At 42.8% G+C, this 27,060-nt stretch overlaps 1 protein-coding gene across 1 annotated transcript in view; it reads right to left on the bottom strand.

Moving 5' to 3' along the window:
- PPM1H (protein phosphatase, Mg2+/Mn2+ dependent 1H) overlaps nucleotides 1-27,060 on the bottom strand; it is a 131,310-nt gene that overhangs the window by 8,065 nt on the left and 96,185 nt on the right. Inside the window, exons 6-9 of the mRNA XM_066550185.1 lie at nucleotides 26,886-27,004; nucleotides 13,788-13,851; nucleotides 12,055-12,162; nucleotides 3,410-3,561 (exon numbers count right to left, since the gene is read on the bottom strand). Of these exons, the coding sequence (XP_066406282.1) occupies nucleotides 3,410-3,561; nucleotides 12,055-12,162; nucleotides 13,788-13,851; nucleotides 26,886-27,004 (443 nt within the window). The remainder of the gene's footprint in view (nucleotides 1-3,409; nucleotides 3,562-12,054; nucleotides 12,163-13,787; nucleotides 13,852-26,885; nucleotides 27,005-27,060) is intronic.

Here is a 27,060-nt window from a genome sequence, read left to right as displayed (position 1 = left end):
TTTCTTATGCCAAAGCTTTCTGTATTGATCAGTAGAAGTACTGAAGGAGAAATGGTGACAGTGGGGGAATCGTGCTGCTGTCTGAGCAGCTTCTTATCTCCTCACACCCAGCAGAGGTGGAGGAGCTCCTCAGCATCCTCATAAATCTCTAGTGAGAGGGAAAACAAGGGGACAAGAAATGACAAAAAGAAAGATGAGAAGTAAAAGATTCCCAAGGTCAGGGGTAAATGTACACACATGCAGCTGAAGGAAGTTGGAAAAGAGTCACAGTTCTCCATCTTCATACCTTTTCAGAGAGCTGATGTATGGACAGCAGCAGTGGCACTGCCACCTGTCCTTCGCTAGGAGCCAAGTAATGCTCATCTGCCACAAGACCCAGAAGAAATGAGCTGGCTAAGAAATCCACCTCCATTCCAGCCTCTTCACTCCGTCACCGCCCTCACACAGGAACTGTTCTCTAAACAAATGAGTGCCCAAATCCCCTGAGGCTGTGTCTGCATGGCTGGATGAAGAGAGACCTGAGGACTTTGCTCTCGCTGCACTTGGAGACATCCAGGCACATGCTATGTTTGACAGAATTCAGAAATGTTTTTTATGTGGGCAACAAATACTCACAGTAAGTACCACCAGGAGAGAGTCCCAAGAGCATTGCTGAGGGCTGTAAGCTCTTATCCATCAGGCTATAAAGTGACTTCTAATTCAAGTGGGAGGGATATTGGTCCCGCAAGGAGCTAATTATGTAACAGATAAGTACTCTGCAGCTCTAAAATCCTCTCTAGGCTTTTTCTTTCCTCTTTTCTTTTCTAATATGCTGCTGTCAGGAAATAAGTAGGCTATTGGGTCAGGTGGATCCAGAGGCTGTTCCACAGGTTGGTTCTCCTGAAGACCATAGCATTGCCAAACCCAGGGTGCAAGTATCTTACATTCTGACAAGTTTTCTACATCCCTAGAGATATTACATTTTCAGCTGATCACCTCACCACAGATTATGTCACTGCACCCATCACAGAACGTGACATTTTCTGGGATAACATTTCCTTTAAACATAACATTTATAATACAGCAAAGGAGATTTTTCTGTCACTGACTAGTGAGAGGAATGAATGCAGCTCCACAGCTTGAGCTGGAATGCTACAGTAAATTCATTAGTTATACCTTATTTAGACCACTGTGAAATAATTACATAGAACCTCTCACACAGTACTTAAAAACCTTTAAATATTCTTTACAACCAAGCAGCAAGAGCAATTCCACAAAGGTAATTTTCATAAATATGACTGTAAACAATATGAGGGACTGCTCTAATTACCTTTTGCATGCTGCCATGAGAAATGTCCTGCCATCACTATCTGTAAGCCTCTAAACGATCTGGCACAAAGTTGCTTAAAAGAACAAATTTATTTACAATTCAGATGTCCATTCAAAGACCAGTAGGTCAAACAGCAATAAATATGTTTGTTCTAAGTTATAAACAGCAGGCTTAGCTCTGGAATGTGTGGTACTCATGCTGGCACAAACAGTGACTAATCCCCCACAATTACTAAACCAGTAGGAGAAAATCTAAATCAAAACAAAGAAAATACAATTTTCCTTTAGTGTCTCTCATTGCTCTGAGTGTTCTATAATGGATGAAATAACTCACCTAAAAAGTTAAAAAGGTTGAAGAATCCTGCTTCCTACAGCCTGCAGCAATCATGGTGGCCATGACCATCAGCTTAGTAAAGACCAAAAGGAACAAAAGAGACGCAACACACCCTGACTATATTCTCAACAGGATGGGACTGGTGAGGATGGAAGGCAGGGCCAGCCTTTCCCAAATACTAGAGGAGAATGGAGACAGAGCAGGACAGAGGTGTTGCATGTTACCAGGTGCCTCTGCAAGAATCTCAAGGGTGAAGAAATGAGAACAAAAGCACCATAGCTTTTCTGAATGGTGTTAGGGAATAACTGAAAGTCGACTGGATAGGTCATCTCCTCCTACCTTAAATTAATGGCACATCTGCATTGCATTCTGCCTGATGCCCTGGAAGTGCCCTTAGCTGATCCTGTCTGATCTCCTCCCAGAGAGAGGGCAGACACAGCTGCATGTCTGCTGAAGTAGAGATGGCCTGGGGCTGTCATTCATACCACACCTCATCTTTGGCATAAGGAGATGGGCAAAGTCAAAATATTGTAGTTGCAGCTTCATGATAATCATCAATCATCCATTCTCCTGATAATTGCAGCAAAACCTGTTTTTGCATTCCATATTTTTAAGTGTCAGAGCAAGAAAATACTGCTGTTAAGTTATTTTGAAGGTGTTCTCCCTTTAAAACCCAAGTCACTGTCAAGGTGTCCATACCCAGTTATCTTATCTGTTGATGAACAGGGCTGACCCTGTGAAGATGACCACTTAGAAATATGACAAACAGCAAGCATTTTGAAATGGGTCTTAGCTGTTTCTGAAACTCCACTTTTCACAGACCAACTGGGGATGTGTAAAATCTCTCTTTCCTGCTCTCAGCCAAGGGTGAGGGCAGAACAAAGCGGTAGCTTGCCCTAAATTCACTAGCAACACACACTTCCTTTCCTGAACAGTGCCTAAGAACAAATAAAGCTCTTTCCACTTTCACAGTCCCATTTACAAACAAGAGATTTCTGATCTCTGGCATAATGTTTTAATTCACAGTGACACTGAACTCAGTAGCAGACAAACCTATGGACAAACTCAAGGCAGAAAGCCTCTAGATGGTTGTTTGGGAACTTTTTTGTTCACATGATGGTATGTTTTAAGGACAGAAATCTAAGATGTGATAAAGATAGAAAAAGGAAGAGCATGAGGTAGATTAAAATGATGAAATGAAGCAGGATCTAATTCAATGAAATACAAGTCAGACTTTCCACCTGTTTTGTCACCACACCTATCCTGCAGCTGGTAGCACTGAGCATCCTCTATGGAAGGTGGGTTTAAAGGTCACACCATGACTAGGAATGAGTGGGAAGCACAGTGTGCAGTATTTATGTACATATACAGTGAGAGAGAGGGAGATGTTGAGGGTGTCCTTCTGAAAAACAATCTTTAGTGTTACGGTATTGTCCGGGTGAGAGACTTGTTGCCATGTTCTTCCAAGACCCCAGCCTCCTACAGTTTTCACAGGACCTCATATAGCAAACAAAATGGATCCCATTCTGTATGTGGGATACTGTGGTCCCACACCTACTCCTTTGAAGGCAGGCGTTTCTGAGTTATAATAGGGCTCCTGCTCCAACTGCTCACATTTGCTGTAGAGGCTGCAGCCAATCTATAAAATGTCTTCTTGTAAGTGTTGCATATTTCCCAAATGTTATTCATATCATACTTTCTACGAAAACATGTTACAAGAAAGTGCTCTTCTATGGAGAAGCTAGAAAATGGAGGATGAGCACGAACCTGTGGGGATCATCAGGGTCACAGTTCGGTAGAAAGTTAGTGACAGCTTCTGCCACTTCTTCATTTAACAGCACATCCCAGAGTCCGTCAGTAGCTAGGATCAGGACATCATCTGGCCCATGCTCGTACTGCAGGAGGTCATAGACTCGCACCTAAAAGAAAAAACCCAAGGCACATTCATGAAGGAGGCGATTGTCAGACCTGTTTGTGAAACATTGCTGAGTTTGGCTGTGAGTTTATCAGGTGCAGCCAGGGCACTGACATAACCTCCCATGGCACTGGTGGAGCCTGTCTCAGTGCAGCCCTCCCTGCTGCAGCTCAGCATGGCTCAGGTGCTAACCCAGACGGGATGGATCAAGTGTTCCAAACCAGGCTCTAAGGCTCTCTGCTGTCTGATGCCAGAAGCACTTGAAGCCTCCCCCACCCGGCAGCCTGGCTTCAGTGCATGTGGCTCCTCCCTATCATTGGCAGGACTAGTCATATGGAAACTGAATAATTTATTTGATGAATTTTTGATATTTTCTAATAAAATATTCACAAATAATTGTTTTCACTATTTGTCCTGATCCATTTAAGCCTGCCAGATTGCATGTTTGGAAGTGCCTGTGTGACAGCCGGCATTGCATTCACTTTTCTAAACCTGAGGCAGCTGCTGCACTCGAATTTGGCCTGAGCAAGTGAGTGGTTCCATGAAATGCAGAAAAACTGCTCAGTCACATGTATCTGTAAGGATTTCAGCAGCTACAGACTGATTCAGGATCTGCACAAAAGTGAAGCTTATTTGCACTATTTAAAAATACCCGCTGACTTCAATTTGTCTGTCTGCAACCCTAGTCAGGCTGATCACTGCTGGCACCTCTTCACACCCTGCCTTTTAAAACAACTTCCACCATCCTCTTCCCAGAGAGGCTGAGAGTGGTGGAGGCAGTCACAGTGGGGGTTGCTGCAGGGCCATCAGCTGAGCCAGAATGCAAGCAAAGGTCATAGAAAGTGTTTTAAAACAAGCCTTTAGCTTGGTGTAACTCCCCTTCCAGCACATGCTCTACTCCAGCTGAGAAATGCCTGCATTTCCCAGGTTGTGATGGGGAGCCATTAGGAAGCACCACAGAGCATTTTAATTACCACAGCAACAACCACAGTTTGAAAGAACTGTAACAACCACAGTAAGGCAGACAGGAGGGAAGGATCACCTATACTGAAAATCAGAAACGGTGCACCTCATCATGCACCCTGCTCCAGCCCTGGACTCCACTAACAGCAGTTAGTCAGGACAAGCACTGGGCATAAGAAAATATGAGCTGTTTTATTCTCCCTCATGGTGCACTCTCCCCTTAGGAGCCATGGAGCAGGCAATGCATATAAAATGCCTGGACCTTTTAATGTAATTACGCTTTTATGGGACTTCAACCAGTACCACAGAAAAAAAATAATTTAAAAATCACCTAGATCTGACTGCTAATCCTTACCAGTTCGCCTTTCACTCTAAAGCACAAGAAGGTCATTTGTAAAATGTAACCTTCACTTCATTATCTAAGGTAGCAGCTGAATAAGGACTTTGGAGAGGATTAAATTCAAGGCAAGATACTCTCTTCATTAGAGCATATCTGCTTATTCAGACTTGAGTGGGAATATAGAAAAGACCCCTATATGCAGCACAGCTCTCATCTCAAGCTTATTGTACAGAAATCAGTAGCTGTCATAGTCCCTGTCTCTCAGGGAATTTATTTCAGAATTTATTTTAGCCTTAACAGCCCACAGTTGCAACTCAGAAATCACTGGGGTGTGGAGGCTGAGTTGGCCAACACAACCATCAATATACAGCACATGTCCTGGTCAGATCTCTTGGGGACCAGCAAATACTTGAGAAAGCATCACAGTTAATGCTCAGGGATCACTCAGCACCAGGCCCCTGGTAGGGCTAACCAAGCTTCAAACATCTGTGCTGGGAAAAGCACATCCCAACCGAGGCAAAAAACACATTACATCACAGGATCCATTTTTGCAGCTTCGGTGGGGAAGAAGGTGGAAAGCAAAACCATGCATCACTGATTGGAATCCTCCTGAAATCAACCATTTTGTCTGACTGAGGAGTGGCACTGGGATGGATGAGAAACTTTTCAAAGCTACCTGCAGCCAGTCCATCAGCAACATCAAGAAGAGACCATTTTATCAAGAACATGTTTTGTTTTAGGGGAACAAGAAAAAAAACATGCATTCACTGATTTATTGTGTAATCTAGGAAGAAGGTAGGGTACTTTCCAAAAGGACAAGCTTTGTGAAGTGGGCACCTCCAGCAGAAAGGCATATGTTGAGAAGAAACTAGATGTCAGAAAAGACACAGAGGACAGTGAGGTGTTTGGCTAGTCCCCAGGCTAAGGAAAAGAGAGTACCAAGGTTACAGGGGACAAGCTTGGGGCAACTGATGTAAAATTGTTGCATATAAGGACCAGTAGGGCATGCAACAAAACAATCAATGAAATGCAGTTTTATCTGCCTTCCAGTTACCTTAAGTCCTTTCTTTGTGTCTTGCCTTGGATTTCTTAAATACAGCTGTAGGTTCCCCTAATATGTTGCTGACAAAAAAGTTAGAGCTGCCCAGTCTATTGCAGGGTCAGGTTATGTTCACAGACTGCCTTGTCCAGGTGCAGAAAGTAACCAGCTCCTAACCCTTCATTCTTCTGCCAGCACCTTTGTTCTAGTTCTTTCTTGGGTCAGTGAGGGTCTCTTGCAGTAGCACCCAGTGCCTTCAGCTGGCTTGGAGCAGTGTGCCAGCAGAGCTCCTGGAGGCACACAGGCTGGGCAGCACCACCAGAGCACGTGGAATGGAAGCTCAGCCCAGCAGGGCTCACTGAACACCCACTCCACGCACATCCCACGCTGTGCAGCACCCACAGCACACTCCACACTGTACAAAAAAGGTGACAGAGTATGATATGTCACAGTTTTGAAGTATGAGGAGACATCCAGGGAATTACCTAAGTGCCTGCAACAGGAATGAACCCATAGCCCTTTAAATCTTACATAAACAAAAGCAGTTCAATGATTGCAATGAAAATTACTATTTAATTTTTTTTAGATTCCAAAGTAAACATTCCCAATGACTGCCTCCTTCCTGTAGCTGTATTTCAGGGAAGTAAAGAGTGAGGTTTAAGGAGAGTTCTGTCTGTGACACAAGTTTGTGCAAAGCTGCTCACACTGTAAAGCAGCATTGCAGAACCCTGCTCCTTCAGGTGACAGCTGGCTGGAAAATGACTGGCAGTGCAGATGTTTCCTTAACTGGTGCAGCACCCTTAACAAATTTCTTAACAATGCCATCTTGAATCTTTATATTCTTTTCCTTGTGAATCGCTGCTTCTGCAGCCAGACATCGCTGCAGAACAGAATTTGTGTCCTTGGCTTCCCATGATGTCCTGAGAGCCCTCTCAGCAACTCCCTCCAGCCTACCAATCCCTTTTGTGTGAAGAATGAGTTTCTCACTCATTTAAATTAATCTCTCTGGAATATCAGGGCAGCTCTGGAAGAAGCCAAGTTTGGTCACCATACTTCTCCCATCTGCTGATGTCTTATTGATGTAAAGTAGCTGACCTGTTATCTGGCTGAACCTGACATCAGCAACCAGAAAATGTAAAAACTGTAAGGAACAAGCAGAAGAACCTCAGCAGCACAGCCAACCATCAAGCTACAGCAATATAAGGGTTACCCTTATATCCTACAGATAGAATAATACTACTTAACCTGACTAGTACTTACAGATCTGCTGACAGGTAACAGTGGATACACGCCACCAGAGCCCATAGTCATACACATCTTTCTGAACATGCATTATGCAGTTTGTCAAATAACGTCCTTCTTCAATCCAGGTACTTGTTTCTCATATTATATATTACCTACACGCAGTCAAGAGCACTGAGAAAACTGCTCTGGGCAAGCAATGAACAAACAGGTGGGCTGGTTTTTATTTACATTTCAAACAGATCCACCCACCAGACAAACCCAGCCTTTGGCTGCTGCGAAGGAGCATGGCAGCCCTGCGAAGGCGCTGTGCCTCGCTGGCCACGTTTGTTTTTAAGAGGCAGCCAAGGCGAGTCCCTGCGGCTGGAAAACCGCTCACAACAGTGACATGTGAGCCTGCAGCCACCTGAGGTGCTCCTCAGCAGCTGGCCTCAGGGAATTCCAGCTGAACAACAGCCTGCATTCACTCCCTGCACTATTGATCAACCCAGCTACTTCAATAAATTAAGCCCTTTCTTAATTGTATCCTCCCTTTTATGCACAGTGCTATCCAGTGCAGCTTTCCTGGCAAATGATGAGATCTTTCAATACCACTCTCCATGTAATTTATATGTAAATAATCAAAAGTGGGTCCCAACACTGCTCCCTGCAGCATTCACCAATTAATCTCCTTTTAGCTTTTTACTGCCACCCTTTGTTTCCTGCCTGTTAGCCTATTTCCAGTAGACTGTGCCAACTTTCCACTTTGTCTGTAGCTTCATATCTTTTATATTAATAACCCGTGATGCACAACAGTTTCTCAAATGTTCTGAGAAATCAAAGTGCTCTCATGCAAGAGCATCAACCGTATGTTTTATTATTATTATTATTTTAATTCTCTTGTCAACATAACCTCAAGAACCTGAAGCCACTTAAGTGTGATATTTGCTTCCTGAAGCCACTTTGACTCCCTTTGATTATACTGTGCTTCTTTATGTATTTGCTTTATTTGTTTATTGGGATGGTGTAATTCCTGAGGATTTCTCCAAAAGGCAGATATGAATCTAAAATGGTCTCCTTGGACATATTTGTGGAGTTGTCAGAAAGATTTTATGAACACTGGAATAACAAAAATTTTTCTTCATTACCTTCTTATCACTTACTCTGATGGCTGGCTTTGGGTTCCTTGCTGGCAAGGGCCAAATGCTGCCATCAGAGCCACATCTTTCCCCACCAAATAGCTGAGATGCCATTCAAAAAATTTCAGGATAAAATTCTGCCTTTCATCTGCAACAAGGCAGCTCTAAGTTTTGAAAAGCAGAACTTCCTGCTGAAAGCTTTCAAATTAACTGTTCCATTATGAAAAATAAATATTTAATTCCATGCCAGACAGCCTCAGCCATGGCTTGCCTGCTTTGTGCTACTCTAGTTCATTATAAAAGGTGCAAATCTCTAGAGCTCACCAACCTGCAGAAGTCCTCCAAATCTGGTCTCACAACAGCTGAGCCAGTGAATACTGATTACATTTGTCAGTCTTGGCTGCATGACTTTTCCTCCCATAGCCTGGCACTCTGTCAAAGTATCATTTCACACCACCCTCAAATTACTATTATATGCCTATTTCTGGATGTAGTGTCAGGGATGTTTACCTTTCCTTGAGCTAAATTTTGGTGGATATGGCATACCAGAACTTTGTCATGCTGGAAGTAAAATGTTCAGAAAACTCACCACACTGCCCCTTACTCGAGAAAGAACACTACAATTATGGCACAGAAACGGGAGCCAGAGGACTTGGATCTTCCCTCTGTCACGACTCACTCTGTGCCTTAATTTCCTGTGCCTCCCCTTTTCCAGGTCTGGAAACCACACACTGTGCTTCCCTACCTCTGTATAAACAATTCAGAATCCAGTGCTGCACAGGGACCAAATATGACTGCTGCCTGACACCACTGCCTTTGCTTCCAAATGCCAAGCCTCCCAGATGGCAGAATAAAGATGTTGTTTCTTAATGCCGGTTTCTGTGCAAGGTGCGCTGCCCATGTTTGGACAGAACAAGTCAGGGGAAAACATGAGGAGTTAAAGCACTGCAGCTCTCTCTGGGAAGAGAGGCAAGAGATGATTAAGAGGAGGAGATGCAATAGAAAGCAAGTTGGAGCATATGCTACTTCCTAATAATACTCAGGGGTTTTTTGCCAATATCTCTAAATTAAGGTGGCTGGTGCTCTGTCTTTCCTCCTCCTGCCCTCATACATTTCTGCTGAATTTAGCTGTGAAGAGGATGTGGAAACAAAGCCAATTTTGCTCCCCTTTTGCAAAGCAGTTAAGAGATCCTGAAACGTGGCTAGCATACGAACTGGATGCCACATTCCAGAATTTGAACATGTACAGACACATTCCCCACAAATCGGAAAAGCCCATGAGAAGCTTTGGTTTATAGACACGCACAAACACTGCGGCAGCAATTGGCAGAGATGATACTGCTGGGATGCTGTGTTGCAGCCATTACGTACCCCAGAAACACTGAGTCTCAGCAAGCCAGAAAGAGAAATAAATAGGTGGAATTGCATCATTTTTCTGGCATTAAATCTATCACAGTGAGGAGGGCAGAGCTCCTGCCTGCCTGGCTGAGGAGAACAGGAGCAGGTCTCAAGTGAGGGACACCACACATTCAGAGGGGGAAAGTACACAATTGATAGCAAGGAAACATGAAGAAGGGGCTGTCTGTAGATCTCCCTCTTTTCTTCAGGGCTGGGTTCTCTCAGCACTTTTAAAATTTTTATTTTTATAATTGGAATTTTACATATAATTTATATATAATAAATATAAACATACATAAATTTTATATCTCTGTTTATAGGCATGGAGGCAAGAGGGGACCACACCGCCACTCTGTGGAGTAAGCCAGATCTCCTTTAGTTGTGGGGTGGATTGTGGTGGTGCATCCTTCCTCCCTGCCTCTCCTCAGGCCAGACTATGATCTCAGAAATGCTGTCAGGCCTTGGCCTTGATGAACAGCACCTAGGCTGAGCTTCTCTCAAGCTGATCAGAAACACTGTCTGCTCCCAGGAACTTGTGCTGTGTAACGAGCTCCTGGCATTTTTCAAACAGCCTTGGAAACCTATTCTTACCTGGATAACAACCCAAATGGAACAACATCCTAACAAAGTTATCAAACTTTCAGAGAAAGTTATCACCCAAATTGCAGCCAGAATGGAAAATTAATATGGCTAAAACCAACTTTGGTGCAACCCTATAAACAGTGGGCCCAAGTGAGAGCCTTTGAGCTCTCCTGGACCACAGCAGGCTGTGTACATATTCTTTTAGGTCTTTGTACCTATAAGAGTGAATATACCACAACAAAGGTACTAGGAATGTTGCTCTGCTAAATTCTTAAATATGTTAGATTTGTAAGTTAAGCCCATAAGTAAGTTACTGTTGTGCTTACAGTAAATTCTATGGAATCTTCTGTTAAATTGTTTAAATTCAGCTATTGATTAAGTGTTGTTAAAACCTTTAGGCCTAAACCGGAGGTCAAGCCTGGGGAAAAGTTTGGCAAGGGGGTCTACTCTGAACCTTGTGACTCAAAAGGAGGGTCTCCCTTATTCCTTTTTATCCTTAACCTTTCCCTCATCCTCCTTTCTTACCCTTAAGTTTTTTTGTCCCCAGCTCCCACATAGATAATTTTTGGCTAACTTTTGTTTCAACTTGATTGGTTTTAGATTTTAGTCCAATTTTTTCTCTGTGTGCTCCAACAATCTAGTAAGTAGTAGAGTGAACCCTGCCAACAAACTTTGTTGTGCTTTCATTTTAATATTGAACCTGCTTTTGTTGATACTTTTGTTGGTGATTCTTTGAGCAGCCTGAAACATTCATGACAAATTTGCCTTGGAGATGTTATAAGCAAGGTTTATTTAATAATTTGGTTCCTTCTTAGCAGTATGATGTTATTTGTGTGATTTCATTCTCTCATACTGCTATAGCAAGCAACAAATTCAAGGTCAAATACTGGATATGGTTGAAACTTTGGCAATCCAGTTGACAATGGACAGTTTTCAGCATTTGCGCCATGGAAGCAAAGCTGCCTCTTTTTGTGCTGTCATCAGATGGTTTGCCCTTGCTTAATATTTTATGAAAAATATGTGACATCTGTTCCTTGATGTAGGAACAGGAGGAATGCAGTTACAATGGGAGAAAAAAAAAGCAAGGCTTCCATGTTTCTTGTTAACAAATAAATTTCAATCCCTTTGGAAGGCTTGATATTCTTCACTGCAAGGTCTCCAGTGGTCAAAAAGTGGGTGGAATTGCTTGTGATGAGGCCATTCAAAAAATGAAGGAGGCATTTAAAACTACCCCTAATCCAAATACCACATAGTCTCCTCATAACACCATCACTTGGGAATGCACAGTGTCATTATTTGATATTAGCACAAAACGATCAAAAGAACTGAAGGTTAAGGGGCATACAGATGGAAGCATGAAGTACTCTTTCTATGACTCTTGGCATTTTCCTGCTTAAGAGTTGATCTGGTATCCTCTGTGTAAAGCAGGATACTACACTGCTGTGGAAGACATCCCTTCTGCAGTACAGGGATTTGCATCTTCTGTGACGGCAGCATGATCTAGGCCTTTATGGGAGCTGCAGCACATGAAGGTGGAGGGAGAGATGGGTGTCGGTCACACTGAATGGCAAGGCTTTGGGATAACCATAGCACAGGGATGTGGAGCAATCAGCACACAGCTGGGGAACTTAGAATCTGCTATGAACTTAGTTCCTGTTATGTCGATGTTACTATCATGCTGCACTTTCGGAAAGGGCACCATGTTACCTGGACTGGATTACAGTCAGAAGGGATGATTTGAGAGGAACAAATAAACACACTAAGTAAATTTATTTCCCTCTCACAAATCAGATAGTTGAACCTTGGCTGTTTTACCTCAGGAGATGAGGACAGAAAAGGTTTGATGTATATATTGGAGTCGTGCACTTTCAGGTCATGGTCTCCCAGTCCTCGAGTCACTCCAATTGTTGCCATAACCCGAGCCTGGAAATAAAGAAAAGCAGTGGGATAAAATCTTGTTACGTGGACTGTGTCAATAAGGAATGAGATAATATTCCTACTCTGTAACTGCTACAGTTAGGGATGAATTCCCTTTTCTCTCCCAGAAACGCTAGATTTAACACAGCAAAACAACGTCAAACTTTTCACACTCAAGCCATCTCCATTTTCCTCCTTATTAAGCTTTGTTTTCATCCACATCCCACTCACCATCTCTAAGGTACTGGGTCTACAGAAACCTAACCCAGTCACTTCACTGTCCACACCAGTCTGTGAGAGCATTCCTTCAGCAAATTATACTGTTAGTATAGGTTTTTCAAAGAGGACAAGGAGCTCAACTACTCACATAATAATGGTATTTTCCTATTGACATATTGTTGTACATTCCCTTTACCAGGGAAAAGTGCCAAAGGCACCTTAAATTACTGAAGACACACGTGACAGCAGCACTGACCACAGTGCTCTCTTCTAGGGAGAGTCACTCTACAGCAGGTCTGCAGTTCCCTCACATCTGCCACTTCCTTCCCCCAGCACCTTCCTCTGTGACATGAGTGGTGTCCCAAGAGGTTCTGGGCTCTCCTTCATTAAATCTGCTCCAAAGACTGACCAGCCATTCAGCCTCCCAGGGAACCCTGCTCTCTGTGCTCTACAGATCACTTCCCCCAAACTCAAGCTCAGCCACAGCAGCTTCTGAGCAAGGGAGCTCACCATCACTAACAGTGCGCAACTGACTCAGAATCATTTCGCCTCAGTGACTCCTGGCTCCACAGAGCCAAAAGAAAGTAAATTAAAAAGATGTGCATGAAACATTTTGCAAATAATTATAAACCTAACAAAATTCAGAGATAAGCTGCAGGTCTGATCCTTCGAAACATGGACAGATTTTGAAGAGCATCTATTTTTGCACTGAGATAAGAACCCAATGCAGCAGAGGAGCACTATTAAGAAACACAGCAAGCATACCAATATCAGCAAACTGACACCACTGCATCCTTATATTGATCCTACTGCTGCATCCAGCTAAGGTTGCTGGGACCAACACTAACGATCTCACTGTTCTTAATCACAGAGCTGAAAACAAAGCATAACAAACAGAACAGTGTTTCTCCCTTTCAACTGTCAGCCTTCACACGTCAGAAAAATTCAACAGTGAGTTCACATAACCTTATCTTCTTCAGCTAGTGTCAAAGGTGTTATACTTTACAAATCCTGCCCTGATCCCTCCTTTTCCTAAATTAGAGTTTTGCATCTCAGAGCACTATTAAATATCTCCCTGCTTTGTTCTAACTATATTTTACAATAAAAGAGGAACATTTAAAGTCAATTACTTACGACACTCTCATTGTAGCCTATTTACAATGAAAGAAAAACAAAAGCAAACTAAACAACAAATGACTGCTGTAAAATGGTTATTACTATGTTGAGCTCTCCCCACCACCCCCCAGACATGAGACTGATTTATGACAGAACCAAGATATTCTTTCAAGCTGTCAAAACGATAAAATAAAGAGATACTGAGTGGAAAACACTGGACTGCCATGGGCTAAACTGAATGGTAAACAGCACAGAATTCCTTCTTCCTTTGGTCTGAGGAAAGCAAATGTGCCCACCTTCTTGCCTTCTCCATATATAAGGGGAAACTTTAAGTCATCTTCTTCAATGGTTTTGTATGCCCTGTGGGGGGAGAACAAACAACATTTATGAAGCTTGTAGTCAATTAGTGACCCAGTGCCCTGAAACAAGCAGCTGTGATTTCAAAAATGGGGGGAGAAAAAAAAAATCATTATTTTTCCTAGGGACTCTGTCTTTGAACCAAGATGTAAATTTCTTTTTCTGCAGGAAGGTTTTCTGTAAATAGTTATCCATTTCACTAAAAGGAAAAGTGAAGATAAGAATATATCTAACATGCCAGGCTGCTCCTATTGATTGCAAAGAAAGAGGTGTACTGGAATAACATCCTAATCAGGTAAGATATTGTTGGATATTGTACCAGCTATACCATAACACAGTGTCATAAAAAACCCCAAATCCAATCAAATAAAAAACCCGAACAAAACCAACTCCAAACCCAAGAAACTAACCAATGCCTAGATTGGCACTGTTAATGTGAAATGTGAGCAATGACAGGACATGTACACATGGGTTAAACAGCTGTCTGATCCTGTTCTCACCCTCCAGGACCACAGAAACCAAGACAAGCTTCACATGCTGAAGTCTTAGGATATTTAGTGCTCATTTGACCTTGACTGCAACAGTCAAGGTTGTCAGAGGTTTCACATTTCACAGCAGCTTTCCCATGGACAAGAGACAAGAGAAGTAAATGCTCGTGCTCTGATTCTGTTTACTGCATGCCTGTGTACTCTACCTTTTACATATCCAGCTGCTGACACTGATGAGGTGAGAAGGTTAGCAATTTTGCCAGTGAGAAATAAAAAATAAACCAACAGAAGATGACAGTCATTCTTACAAGCTGTAGAGTCCTGTGGTTTGCATGATACATGCTTGAGCTCAGGTGCTGCAGCTTTTTGGCTAAGGTGCACTGCCCCAGAGGGGCATGCTTCCCTTCATACCACAGTGCCATCCCTCCTCAGCCCTTCCCTGCATGTTGTGCTTCCCTCCTGGCCCATCCAAGCCCAAAGCCCTCAGGGTGACACCAAAAGCATCCCGGGTACACAAACCAGAGGGGCAGGGAAGGTGTTGGGCAGATCCCCTGCCAGCCACGGCCAACCCCTGGTGTAGCTCTCCAGGATGGCTGCCTGAGCTCCAGGGAGTCACATGGGATCGTGTTTATGCAACGTTAAGGCTGCCACGTAAACCAGCAGGAAATTGAAAATTAAGGGTGAAATCGTATATTGTAATCAAACTGCCCCCTGCTTCACCAAATATGGGACAGGCCTGGGATCAATAAATGGTGCTGTACATCCTGCATCACCCAGGCAAGACTCAGACTTCCTGAGAATTGCAGAGACATTTAAGCCCCACCATTAAATTTCTCAGTAATCACAGAAAGGGATCATATTAGAGTTCTGGAGGTGAGGAAGGACCAAGAAGAAAGAGAAAAGCCATCAAAATTCATAGAAGAAACAGTAGTGGAGGGCTCCCCTCACATACTAAAAAATATTACTGTATATAAAATCCCAAAATGAAACTAGGTGAGGTTTGCAAAATACAGTGGTGGGTCCTTCATGTAGTCAAGAATATCTTAGAAAATACAACCATAATATTTGGCCATCTCTCTAAGACACAATACAGTGAAGGCATTCAAATGGAATTCTGCACTGGGCAGGGCAAATAAATTAGCTCTTAAACCAAACAAAGAGGCACAAATTACTATAAGTAGCCAACATGGTAATACTTCCCTGATGTTTCAAACCTGGAACATCATTCGGTTGGGAAGGAGGAGTTGGTCATGGATTTTGCTCTTGTTCTTTCCTTTATTCCCAACAAATATCCCTGCCCCACTCACTAAGTTGGATATCCTGGTTTGAATGTAGAACAAAAAATTTACTGTTTCTGACTACTCATGAGCATGTTTCAAAGCTTCCAACTGGACCTACAGTACTGGAAGACCTGGGAAAACATCATTGAGGAATCTGAACTATGCCTTGCATAGAGCCAGCTGTGTTCTGCCACCAAGAAAATGGGTATCAGGTGAGCCCATTGTGGGCATCAGTCAAATGACTAATCAAGCCACAAGCCTGACAAGAGAACCGTTCCTACTGGATGTTCACATTGTTGTACATATTTGTTAAAAAAGCAGACAAAACTAAGGTGATGTAGCTTAACTACTTGCAGCCCCCTCTTAAAAAGAACAAACAAGCCTATTCTTTACACACAGACTATACTATCTGCAAGGTGACCACAACTATTTAAGACCAAAGCCCTCACTTTACACTGCCCTGTAAGCTGACAAAAACAGGGACCAAGCTTTTTCCCCTCTCTCCTCTTCCTCCTTATATTCTCCTGCACAACACCTCACACTGACTGTGCTTTAGGAAGAAAGGAAAAAAGTATCATTTAGGCCAGTGTCCTTCAAAAGAATGCTCCCCACTGCTGAGTGCAGGTTCTTTCAGGGAACCATTAAAAAACCACTGTCCCTCAGGCCTTCAACTGTGACACCTCAGTGTAAGGACACTGGGGGAGGCTGTGTTCCAAGGGCTGCAGCCAACTTGTTCCATCAGCAGATTAGGGAGAGCAGCTGGCCAGCCTGTGACCTCCTGAAGCTGTGCAACTAAGTGAGGGAGGCCCAGAGAGCTATAGTGATTTATTTTGTGGTTACTCATAGCCTGTCACCTCTTGGGCTTAGAACTTGGGTGTCAAACTCATCTCAAATGTGCTTTTTCTGTTGATGTTGCTATTGCCTGAAAAATTGCCATCACGTAAAAAATAATGCTCAGAACTGCAACCACAGCAGCAGAGGTAGCACAGATACACTGAAAAGCAACCTGGGCCACTCTAGAAAAGTACCTATCTCCTGCATTACCAGAGAAACAGAATTAATAATAGTCTATGTGTGGTTTGCTGCAAGAGAAGCATGAAGCACAGCTTTTCAGCTAACAACTCAGCAACTGCACTGGGGAGACAAAAAGAAGGTATGAAGTTGATTTTCATTTCTGCCCTGTGAAACCTCCTGCATTTTGTATGTGGGTTTATTTCACATAGGCTACAACCTTCTGGACTATTTATCTTGATTTTATGTAATAAAGTTGCATTTATATTGTTGTTTACTGTATGTAAAAGATATAATACAGCAGTAGGTATATCAAACACAGATACACAGAGAACCTGAGGGGGTGGTTTGGCTCTTTTAGTGCCAGCACGGCCTTATTCAGCCCTCTGTGTAATTCAGCCCAGCACACTGCTTTAACAACACAGTGTTGCAACCCTTCCCTCTCCCTCTCTCTATCTTCCACATCCCAGGAGGTTTTGGTGGTCACCAGGGCATGACAAGAAAGGTTATAAAGACAAGGCAATGCTATTGCTTCCAGCTCTGAATGAGCCTAAAGGCTGTTAAGTGCTTCTGCCACGTAAGCCTCTATTTTTCCAAATGGAAAAACAGGAGGAGCAGTGGGGAGTAGAAAAGGCAAGCTCATGCCCAGCTAGATCTAGCTGCATTTTTTTCAGTTAACTTTGTTTCTTCTTTTCATTTCAAAAGAATTATGAAATGCTACTGCTGCCCAAAAATACTGAACTAGGCCTTGACATATGTACCACCCACAAAGTTACATTTGGACTCAGGATCAACATTTTGGAAAACCGGGCCAAATCGCACCAGGAGCCAAAAGAGATGTCAGAACAAAAGAACTAGGACTGACATGATGTTACTCATATGCTAACTGGAATCTGCTCTAAGTGCACGGTGAAAAAATAACCAGGAGCTACTAAATGCACAACACAATCCACAGAAGTTTCTTAGAGTGCTGGGGTGATTAGTGCTTTTACACTCTAGAAATAAAAGATTATCAAAGTTACCTGCATATTTCTGAGTCAGAACTCGAAAAACCAGTCATCTCCCATATGCAAATTTCAGAGCCAAAATCCTAAATAATATCTTACATGTGTTATGAGTTCTCCTGCCATATAAATTGTTCTTAAAACTGGCCTTCTGAAAGCACATACAAATTCATGTAAGAGTAGAAGTTGATGACTAAAACCAAAATCCACATTCCATTTTCCTTCGTGGCAAACTGTGTAAGGTTACTGGTCACAAAAAGTATTGCATTGGCATCCCCAGGCACAACAGATGGTGTTGAAAACACAACCCATCCTGACCTGGAAGGTTCAGTTCTGTGCACAACAGGGGAATCCAGACTCTGTGCTCTGCTTTTTCATGGAACTTGGCTTTAGAATGTTTGTGTTTCACATCTCTGCTTGTGACACCTAATAGTAAACTGAGAATTAAACCTAATGAATAGCAAAGAAAATAATCATCAAAGGGCTTAAATTGAAGCATAGAATACACCTACTTGTGGCAAACAACCAAGACTACCGCTTCATAAAGTCCTAGTTCACACTGAGTACAAGGCTAAAGGCATCTCTGAAATAGGTTTGTAGATTTTGTGCATTTCTAGCACTGATTTGCTACCACTCTAAAAACCACCAAACCTAGGGCCATCCATACACCTTCCACTTGCCCCAACTCTCCCCCTCACCCCAAAGAACCCAACTACTCCAGCTATCCAAACAACCTCCTTCTCAAGCTCAACTTTCTTTAGTCATACCAACAGAAAATCATGTTTTAATCTTTAAGCAACACAAAACTTGATAGAAACTCTTTCTTTCTTTTCCCCTCCCATGCAAGTAATCAGTGGAATGGAGCTCACCCTTTGGGCAACAGAGCTTAAACCACCAGCCCAAAAAGAACTGTTCATCTGTACTGTCTGTTGAACTACATGCATCTAACCAGTGTAAGTGCATGCTTACTATCAAGAAGAAAAGATGTGCAGTACAGGTTAGGCACAGAGCCACTGAAAATTGTACCATTTATGTCTCAACTCAGCCATAATCTTAAAAAATGTCCTTACACTGGTGCTTCTGCAGAGTCAGGATCTTTAAGTCCAGACAGCACTGTCTGATACTAAGTACCCTCTAGACAGGTTAGTGCTAATGTTCAGTGTCTCAGTATTTTTCCCCTATTGCTTGTCTGACACATAGTTTAATGAAATGAAATTACAATAAACAAAGATAATTAAGGCACACAAACTATAGCAATGTTTGTTAAGAGAAAAGACGATGGCAAAGCCAAATGAAAGACTGATGCACATGTATATGGGCACAAAACAGTTTTTAGGGAAAGATCTACCTTAACCAAGATACTCTCACAGGCCTTCTTTCAAGTAAAGAGGAAAACATACAAGTTTTAAAACACTCATTATTCACAGAAAATTCAGAAACACCTTCTTATGAACCTGCAATAATGCTTCATTTTGAAAATCCCAGTTCTGTCTACCAATCTACAAATTAAAAAAAAATAAATTCTCTCAGCATGACTTGTACACATCTATGATCTCTGTCTTGGTCTAATCAGACTAATACATGAGCCTTGGACTTCGAGGGAGCCTTCACTGCTGTGTACAGTCCCAAGATGAAGTCTGCACTTCAGAGAGCACCAGCACCACATATTCCTGTGGAAGTAATTCCTAAGCAAAGCAAACAATCCATTTTGGCCAGCCGAGTTTAAAGACATGCGCCAGAAATTTTTCAGGCACTTTCTGGAGTGTGGCTGACTTTTTAGTCCATTCACCTCTATTGGAGCATTAAAGAAAATGTTAGAAGAAAAGTCAGGGACAGGACTGTCAATCATCTCAAGCATTTAGAGAGGTCCTTGCCCAAAAAAAGATAAATCAGGAAGAAAATGTAATGAAGGTATTTAAAAGGAGAAGCTGGGAGGGACAGAGAAAGAGTATTGCAATCACTTTCATTCACTACTTGTGACCTGTTGAGCTTTCACTACTGAGTGACAAAACCTGTGCTCAGATACTGCAGCTGCACATCAAACAGGTTCACCTTCTGCAACAGCCTCAGCAGGCCAAGCCTTTCTTTTTTGCCCCCAGTGAACTTGCTGCCTTGAGCACTTATTCAAATTTATTTAATTTCTTCTACTCTTAAAAGACAAACAGGAAGGTTTGTCAGCAATTTACTCTGGAGATGGAGGGGTAAGGGAAGTGGTCTGTTAACACTCTGTGAGCTGAGTGCACTGCAGTGCACTGTGATGGACAGAAAAACTATTTGTAAATTGGTATTTTGCTGTATTTGTTAAAAGGTTGTTGTGAGGCAGATGGGAGAAAGGCTGCATGTTAAACTCAAGTGCCTGCTCCATACTTGTTAGCTGGGATCCTCTGGAGGCAAAGGAGATTGAGGTTGAGGAAGAATCGCAAAGTAAATTCTTCTGGGAAAGATCTCTGCAGTGCAGGATGGAGGAGGCATTGAGACACAGCAAGCAGAGACCTCACCATTCCACAGCAGTGTTGGAAACTCCTCCAAGCAGCAAGGGGCTTCCTCTCAGCCAGAAGGAGAGCCATAAATCAATCTTTGGTAACAAGGGAAAGAAAGAGAACTTCTATGGACCCAGCTGAGGTTATGTCAAATTTGTGCAGATGCGGAAGCCAGAGAGCACAAGTGTGGAAAGAGACTTCACCTTATCAAGAAGAAGGGATGTTTTTGCTTGGATATTCAGATTGGAAGATTATGTCATTCCAGTTTAGTTTCCTTCTGACAAAACAGACTGGGATTCTTTTGTTTGCCCTTGCATACGCAGCACCCAATTCCACACCAAGGCAAAGCCCAAGTGGAGATGTACAGCCATGCAGGGACAGGTCTTAGATGCACAGAAGGAGATGCTCTTGCAGAACATGACTCAGACCAACCTCATTCTTATCACTCTCATTTGGCCCCAGAGAGGCCATTTACACAGAGCTTTACTCCAGACTTAAGCTTTCTCTCTTGTTGCAGCAGTATTACTTTCCTGTTTTTGCTTTCTCCTGCCCCAAAGACTCTGGCTCAGCTGCTGTGGCATGTGCACACTTGGGGGAAAGAGCCATTCATCACCGTCAGGAGACGTGCTGTACACAGCAGGTCAGCTCTCACCTCCTGCTGCTCCTGCAGTGAGGGCTGCAGATCCTGAAAAGATGCATAACATGCACATTGCAAACAGCCATTCATCATTGCAGAGCTGTGCCCCAGACAGCCAGGCACAGCCCAGCAAGCTGCTCTAGCAGTGTGCACCAAGGAGGCACGTCCCCTCCCGCTCCCCGCTGCCTTGCAGCGAGAGACAAAAGCACACACACAGAAAGCTGGGCAGGTGACTGCCGACGATGCTTTCTGCTGCAAAAATTATATCCTCTCTCTCCCCTCCAGAATGGCTCAGTGCTGCAAAGGTGCCCCATAATCATTAAATTATGAAAATGTAAGTTGCTGGAAGGAAATTAATACCGGGCATGACTGGGGAAAAGGTTGCTTTCTCGTGAAGTAATTATGAAATTAAAATTTGATCTCTCCCTGGCGATTGTACAAAGGATACAGCTGAGGTCTCAAACACAACAATACAGCCAGGTTTTCAGCAGAAGAAACATAGAATGTTTCACTAGACAAAAAAGCTCAATTAAAAAAAAACAGGGGAAAGGATGACTTTTTGTAAAGTACATGATTTTGGCTAAAAGGCACAATCAAGCAGGTTAGAGCACAGGGTTTGCAGACTTCCAATTACTTCTTACAAGTTGGAATCAAGCTGTTAGGAAATGCAGCTTATCTGAATAAGACTAATAATGCTAAGCTAATTAGACCCACAGGCATTAGCCAGCAGATAAATTCAGGCCAAAAAGAGGGACACTGTCACTTTAAATACTGCCTTGGGATCGGTGGAAAAGCTAATGAGGAGTGTCAGTTGGGGCTGTTTTATTAGGTGGTTCTCTAGAGACTACAGCCTGAGGTTGCTGTAGCAGGGCTTCTGTGCTTGATTCAATAAATCAATTTATATTAAAGGAGGGTGCAGCACAGGTGCCAGCTCCATAAAGCATTTTTGTGGCATTTCTCAATCTGCTCAGGCACTCCTTGGGCAGGCTACCTGAATGTGCTGTCAAAGGACATTGAGCCCAGCAATAAAGAGTAAGATAGCGGCCACATTGGCAATATTTGCTCAAATCAGCTCACACATTACCAAGCAAAACATGTACATTGGCTCTCACCGGGTATTCTGGATCCCCAATAAGTGATTAATGAGAGCCTGGTTTTTGTGAGCTGGAGTCTGAACCGCAGACGGCAAGGCGGGCTGCACAATGAAAGCGAAAGGCATCCATCCCAAACAAAATAAAACGGCTTGAAAAGTGAAGTTGCTTTTTTAATCAGATGCTCAGAGGCTGAAAGACATTCCCTGTTGGAAAGAAAAGGGCGAGTGCAGAGCAGGCTGGCAGCTTTCCAGGCAGTGGACAATATTGACTCTAGAATAAAATAGGTTTTGCTTAGTGCTTGCCTCAGGGCACCAGCCTCCCTGCTTTGGAATAAATCGGGCAGGCGATTCCCCAGCACGGTCTGACCCTCGGGGCTGACCCCATGTGCCACCGCACTCCCTCACCAGACACACGGACACGGAGCTGGCAAGGGCTCCACTGCTGCTGCAAAGACGGTGCGCTCAGAGACTGTGCCCAATTCCCCTGCTCACAGCCACCTTGGCTTCAGCCCATGGTGTGTGGTGGGCACTACACTGCCTCAAACCATTTCAGATGAGGTGCAGCTCAGCTTTGCTGCTCAGCTTGGCCTCTTCTGGAGGGCAAAGGAAGCAACCAACAAGTAGGTCAAAAACAGTACTTGTTATCTAGGTCTCTTTTGCCATCCTAAAATCAAGTCAAATAGCTGAAGCTGTGATCTGGATACAAGCCTTTAAAGAACTGCACTTCAATGCAAGCAGCAGTAAAGCCACTGTTTCTGTTCCAAGGAGAAGCAAAAAATTAATTTTGAAACCACTGAAGTTGATGCCAACTGGTAGTGCCTTCTGGATGCCTTTGGTTAAGCACAGTGCTGTATGGCTCCTCCAGCCCCACAGAAGGCTGGGAGGGGAACTCTGGAAGGAGCCACAGTGAAGCACACAGCCAGTCAGAAATCCAAGTTCCTGAAGGTTCTAGGATATAGTCAAAGCAAAATACCTCCAAACTGTTCACACTAGATGTACACATGAAGGAAATCTGACCAACTGTGTCTTACCTTTAAATAAAAGCCAGAGACAGAGAGCACTAATTCTGTGCAGTCCTTTAAAGGAGCAGCTGTCACCAGGCCTACTGTTTCCCTCCTCCCCCCCATTTCCACTTCAGATTACTCACCCCACTTTTTAGCACTGACCAGTCTCTGCTTACATCATGGCCTCTCGGTCTTTCCTGATGCTTCTATTGCCAGGACTTGTGAAAACCACCAGGACACCTCTCTCCAACACAAGTCTAACCTCTGCAAGGCATGGGCTTGGAAATTCCAGTCCAGAGACCCAGCTGTGAAAGACTGTCAGTAACACAGATATCTGCCAGCAAATTATGGCTTGAGACAGCTTGAAAGCTTGTTCAGCAGGACACACTGCTCTTAAGATGCCTTGCCAGCTACACTGCACGTTTTGCAATCGTTGTTCAACCACAACACACATAGGGCAAGGGTGCAGGAAGGGCAGCTCATGGTCAGCTCCCAGCAGTGTGGGATTTATTTTACATATATTTAATACAGCATGATTTCTCATTGCAATTGCCACTGCAAAGAAAGGAGCCAGGGTAGGCGAGCTGGAGCAGGAAGGAAAAGGCTGGTCTCAAAGCAGTTGCAGGCAGCCTGGGCTAGTGATGTGGCACACATTGCTGGATCAGTGGTTGTCCTAATGCTGTGGGGAAACTTGGCAGCTGTGCTACCACTGTGGGCTGTGGAGACAAAGCCAGTGTGGAAACTTCACATGAAAAAGAAAAAAAAAAAAGAAAGAAAGAAAAAATAAAGGGCCAAATACATTATAACAGACCCAAAGACAATAATCTTTTGTAATCCAAACAAGCTGGGCAAGCCAAGCCATTGTTGAGAATCTGAAAAGCTCTGGAGCAAAGGAGGAGGATAAAAATGAGGAAAAAAAAGTCATACAGCCTCTAATAGAAAACACAAAAATTATACTGAATTGTAAACTAAAACAGTTTAGTTTCCTGAGGAAACATCAAAGCAGAGAGTGTTCTACATTCTCTCACTAAAAGATTAAGTAATTAAGTGTAAGAGTCGCTTTTTCTTCCTAATATCACCTGCATCTCTCTACATGTATGTGGAAATGTCAACACACAATGAGGCTAGTGACCAAAAAACAATTCACACAATTGATCATCTGCATTGTATGTGATAAAAGTTCAGCAGCATTTTAGTGTATCAAGCTCTGGCTGGCCAAAGCACCATCTGACATTTTCTAGAAAAGGAATATATATGCTAATTTATTCTCCATGATAGATAGTGTCCTTAGAAACAAATGCAAAACAGACATGTCCTCAGCCACTGTGTCCTGATGCATCAGTTGAATCCAGGAATAAGAAAGGGAAGAAAATAGAAGCAAAATCGTTGAAGTGGAAAACAGCCTCTAAGAAACCTCTGCCACTTCAAACCATCACCTCTGAGGGCCCACCAAACTGGAAATCTAATGTCTTGTCCATAATCACAGCCACTAAAATTGACCCAGACTTTTACATAAATAGAAATGGATTGCTTCTCCTCTGCCTAGGGGTTCACTGCACACCATCCAATGGATAACAAACACCTTCGGTGAAACCTTGCAAAAAGAAATGGATCCTTATTTAGAAGGGCTCTGTTTTACACAAATGTATGGCAATAGAGCAATTTCCTCATCATTTTATTGTCCTGAGGCAACCAAACAAAGAGGTAATTGATGCACTAGTTGTGCAATATGGAAAGGTTCCAATTCTTTTATTAGGACAAAAATGTAGGCCCCCATTTTTCACTTCCATCCAGAAGTCAAAAGGAACAGCAGGGAGAGGTAGCCTCACCACAGTCTCCACATGCTTCTGCTTGGCACAGGCCACCTTTTTCTGGGACAATACTGTGGTGAATTCAGACTTGAATTTTCAAGTCGCAGTTCAAACATTTAATCCAGAATAACTGCTTACAGCTAAGCATATTTGTACTGAACTGGTGACAATTTTTGCATTGACCATATTAGAATCTCTAACTGGATCAACGTGTGTCCTAGATTTCAGGAAATTCAGAAAAATCAAATGGAAAATAACTTTCTTCTCCTCCCTGCTATATGTTAGAGCTAAGAAAGTTCACAAACCAGTATTGAAAAGCAACACATTGGATCAAATCTGCCAGTATGACTTACCAAAGCTCTTCTACCTCACTTATTATTCTACATTTAGAATTTCTGTTCCTTTTTCTAATGCCAAACAGTATTAACTATATAATGACCATTTTGGATAAGGTAAAGTGTTATGCATACATTCACAAGTGAGGTAGAAATATACAGAATTACCTCTTCACTTAACTTTTAAACTGTCTATTGCTGTATGAATCTCAACTTTCTGCTGGTGATTTGGACTGGAAAAAAATACTGTAGTAAGCAAAACTTCCACTGAGTTTTTTTGAATTTTCAATTTGGAACCTCTAGTGTGCAAAAATAGTTTTTTTGTATTTATCAATACCAAATTTGATCACTATGATGCCCATTTGCGTTAATCACTTAATTCTTTGCAGTACCTCATGGTCATTCTTGTTTAATAGGAAAAGAGCTGCAGTGTCAACCTGCCAATGCTGCAACTTCAACCATTCCAACCTCATTTCCTTTCCAGACCACTAACCAACAAGGGAAATACAAAACAACTCCCATGAACCTGAAGAAACCCTCTTTGCTTTCCAGCCATGATGACAGAAATCTGTTCTTGCCCTCTTCTCAGGAAGTTCCTGGCCTATGATACTTCTGTAGCTCTCCCCCACATGTTTTTCCTCCCAACTGGCATGTCACATCTTGAAAAAGAGCTTTTGGAAGTCTACATGAAACCATTCTTTATTGGTGTCTCCAGAGACATCTGGGAGCTTAACAAAAAAACCCTCCTTCTGCAGAAATTGGGAGAGTGTCTCATGATCTTCCAAATGTTTTGCTGTCTAAGTCCTCAGTTGATCCAATGTTCTCATTCTGTTCCTATTCTTTTGCTCATGCCTGTAGCCTTTTTAAAATGTGAAGTCATCATTCTCAGGGTGAAACTGCATATTCTACTAGCAGCTGTTCAAGATGACAGACAATGATGGTTATTCTCAGATTTACATGTTCTTCACAAATACTTCAGATTATATTAAACTTAGATCATTATTCTGCCATTAAAACATAATTATATTTATGGTCCATAAAGCATGGAACAAAGCAAAAGTTATGTAGAGCTGTACTTGTATGTGAGCATCCAGACTTCCAAACCTAAAATAAGCTTTCTTTTTAACCCCTCTGTTCCTTTTTGTCTTGAAAGGACATTTACTGCTGACACTAAAACACAAATGTCATGGAAATGAAGACCATTTGCATATATTGGGCTTTTACCTTTATAGGTCATGCACAGAACTCACAACAGCAAAGATTAGGGCTTCTCCAAGGAGCCTCTTGAACGAAGAAAAAACAATGAAGACATTTAGCCAGGAACAAAAAACCCCACATCATTCTTTCTGTCTTCACTTCTTTAAGTCCATGCTGTTCATTCAAGCATTTTCATTTTAGGCTGGCTGTGTTCAGATAGGCCCATGTCTAAAACAATTCCTCAAGGGATATCCAAACCAAGGGCCAGCTGCAGTGGAGTAGGGAGGAAGCTCCTCCCTTCTGCAAGCTTTCCTCAGCATGTAAGGCATGATGGCCCAACGTCTTGGTTTAAAAGACGAACGTCTGACCCACTCATCCAGAATTTATAAAAAACTATGTCCAAGATAGGAAAATTGTTTTGCTTTCAGAAAGATCCCCTGGCACATCTTTGCTTTATATGCTTTCTCCGCTTTGTAGTGCTCCCACACTACAATGAACTCTCTGGAGGGAGGTCCACTTATTTAAAACATTATCTTCTAGAAGAAAGATACACCTGAAAGAAGGAAATGCCTTTTCTTTTAGTATGCAGGGGTACACCTCCATGTTTGATGCAGTTTACACTAATCAAAGAGAGGTACAAAGTAGGCATTGGCTGGGGGAGAAGGCTGACCCCATGCTGAGAAGGACACATTCTTACCAGCCAGTCATGTTGAAGTCACGGTACAGCATCCTCTTTCCAACCTCCTTGCGCTGCACCCTCCGTGGAAACTCTAGATGTGTGAATTCATTTCCCAGCAAGTGAGGCTGCATGTAAGCCTGTGGGCAGAAATCAAACCACAGATACCACATAAAACAAGACATCATCTATTTTT

The sequence above is a fragment of the Molothrus aeneus genome, chromosome 5 (genome assembly GCF_037042795.1).
Source record: "Molothrus aeneus isolate 106 chromosome 5, BPBGC_Maene_1.0, whole genome shotgun sequence".
NCBI classification, from domain to species: domain Eukaryota; kingdom Metazoa; phylum Chordata; class Aves; order Passeriformes; family Icteridae; genus Molothrus; species Molothrus aeneus.
This window is presented reverse-complemented; position numbering and strand designations above follow the sequence as displayed.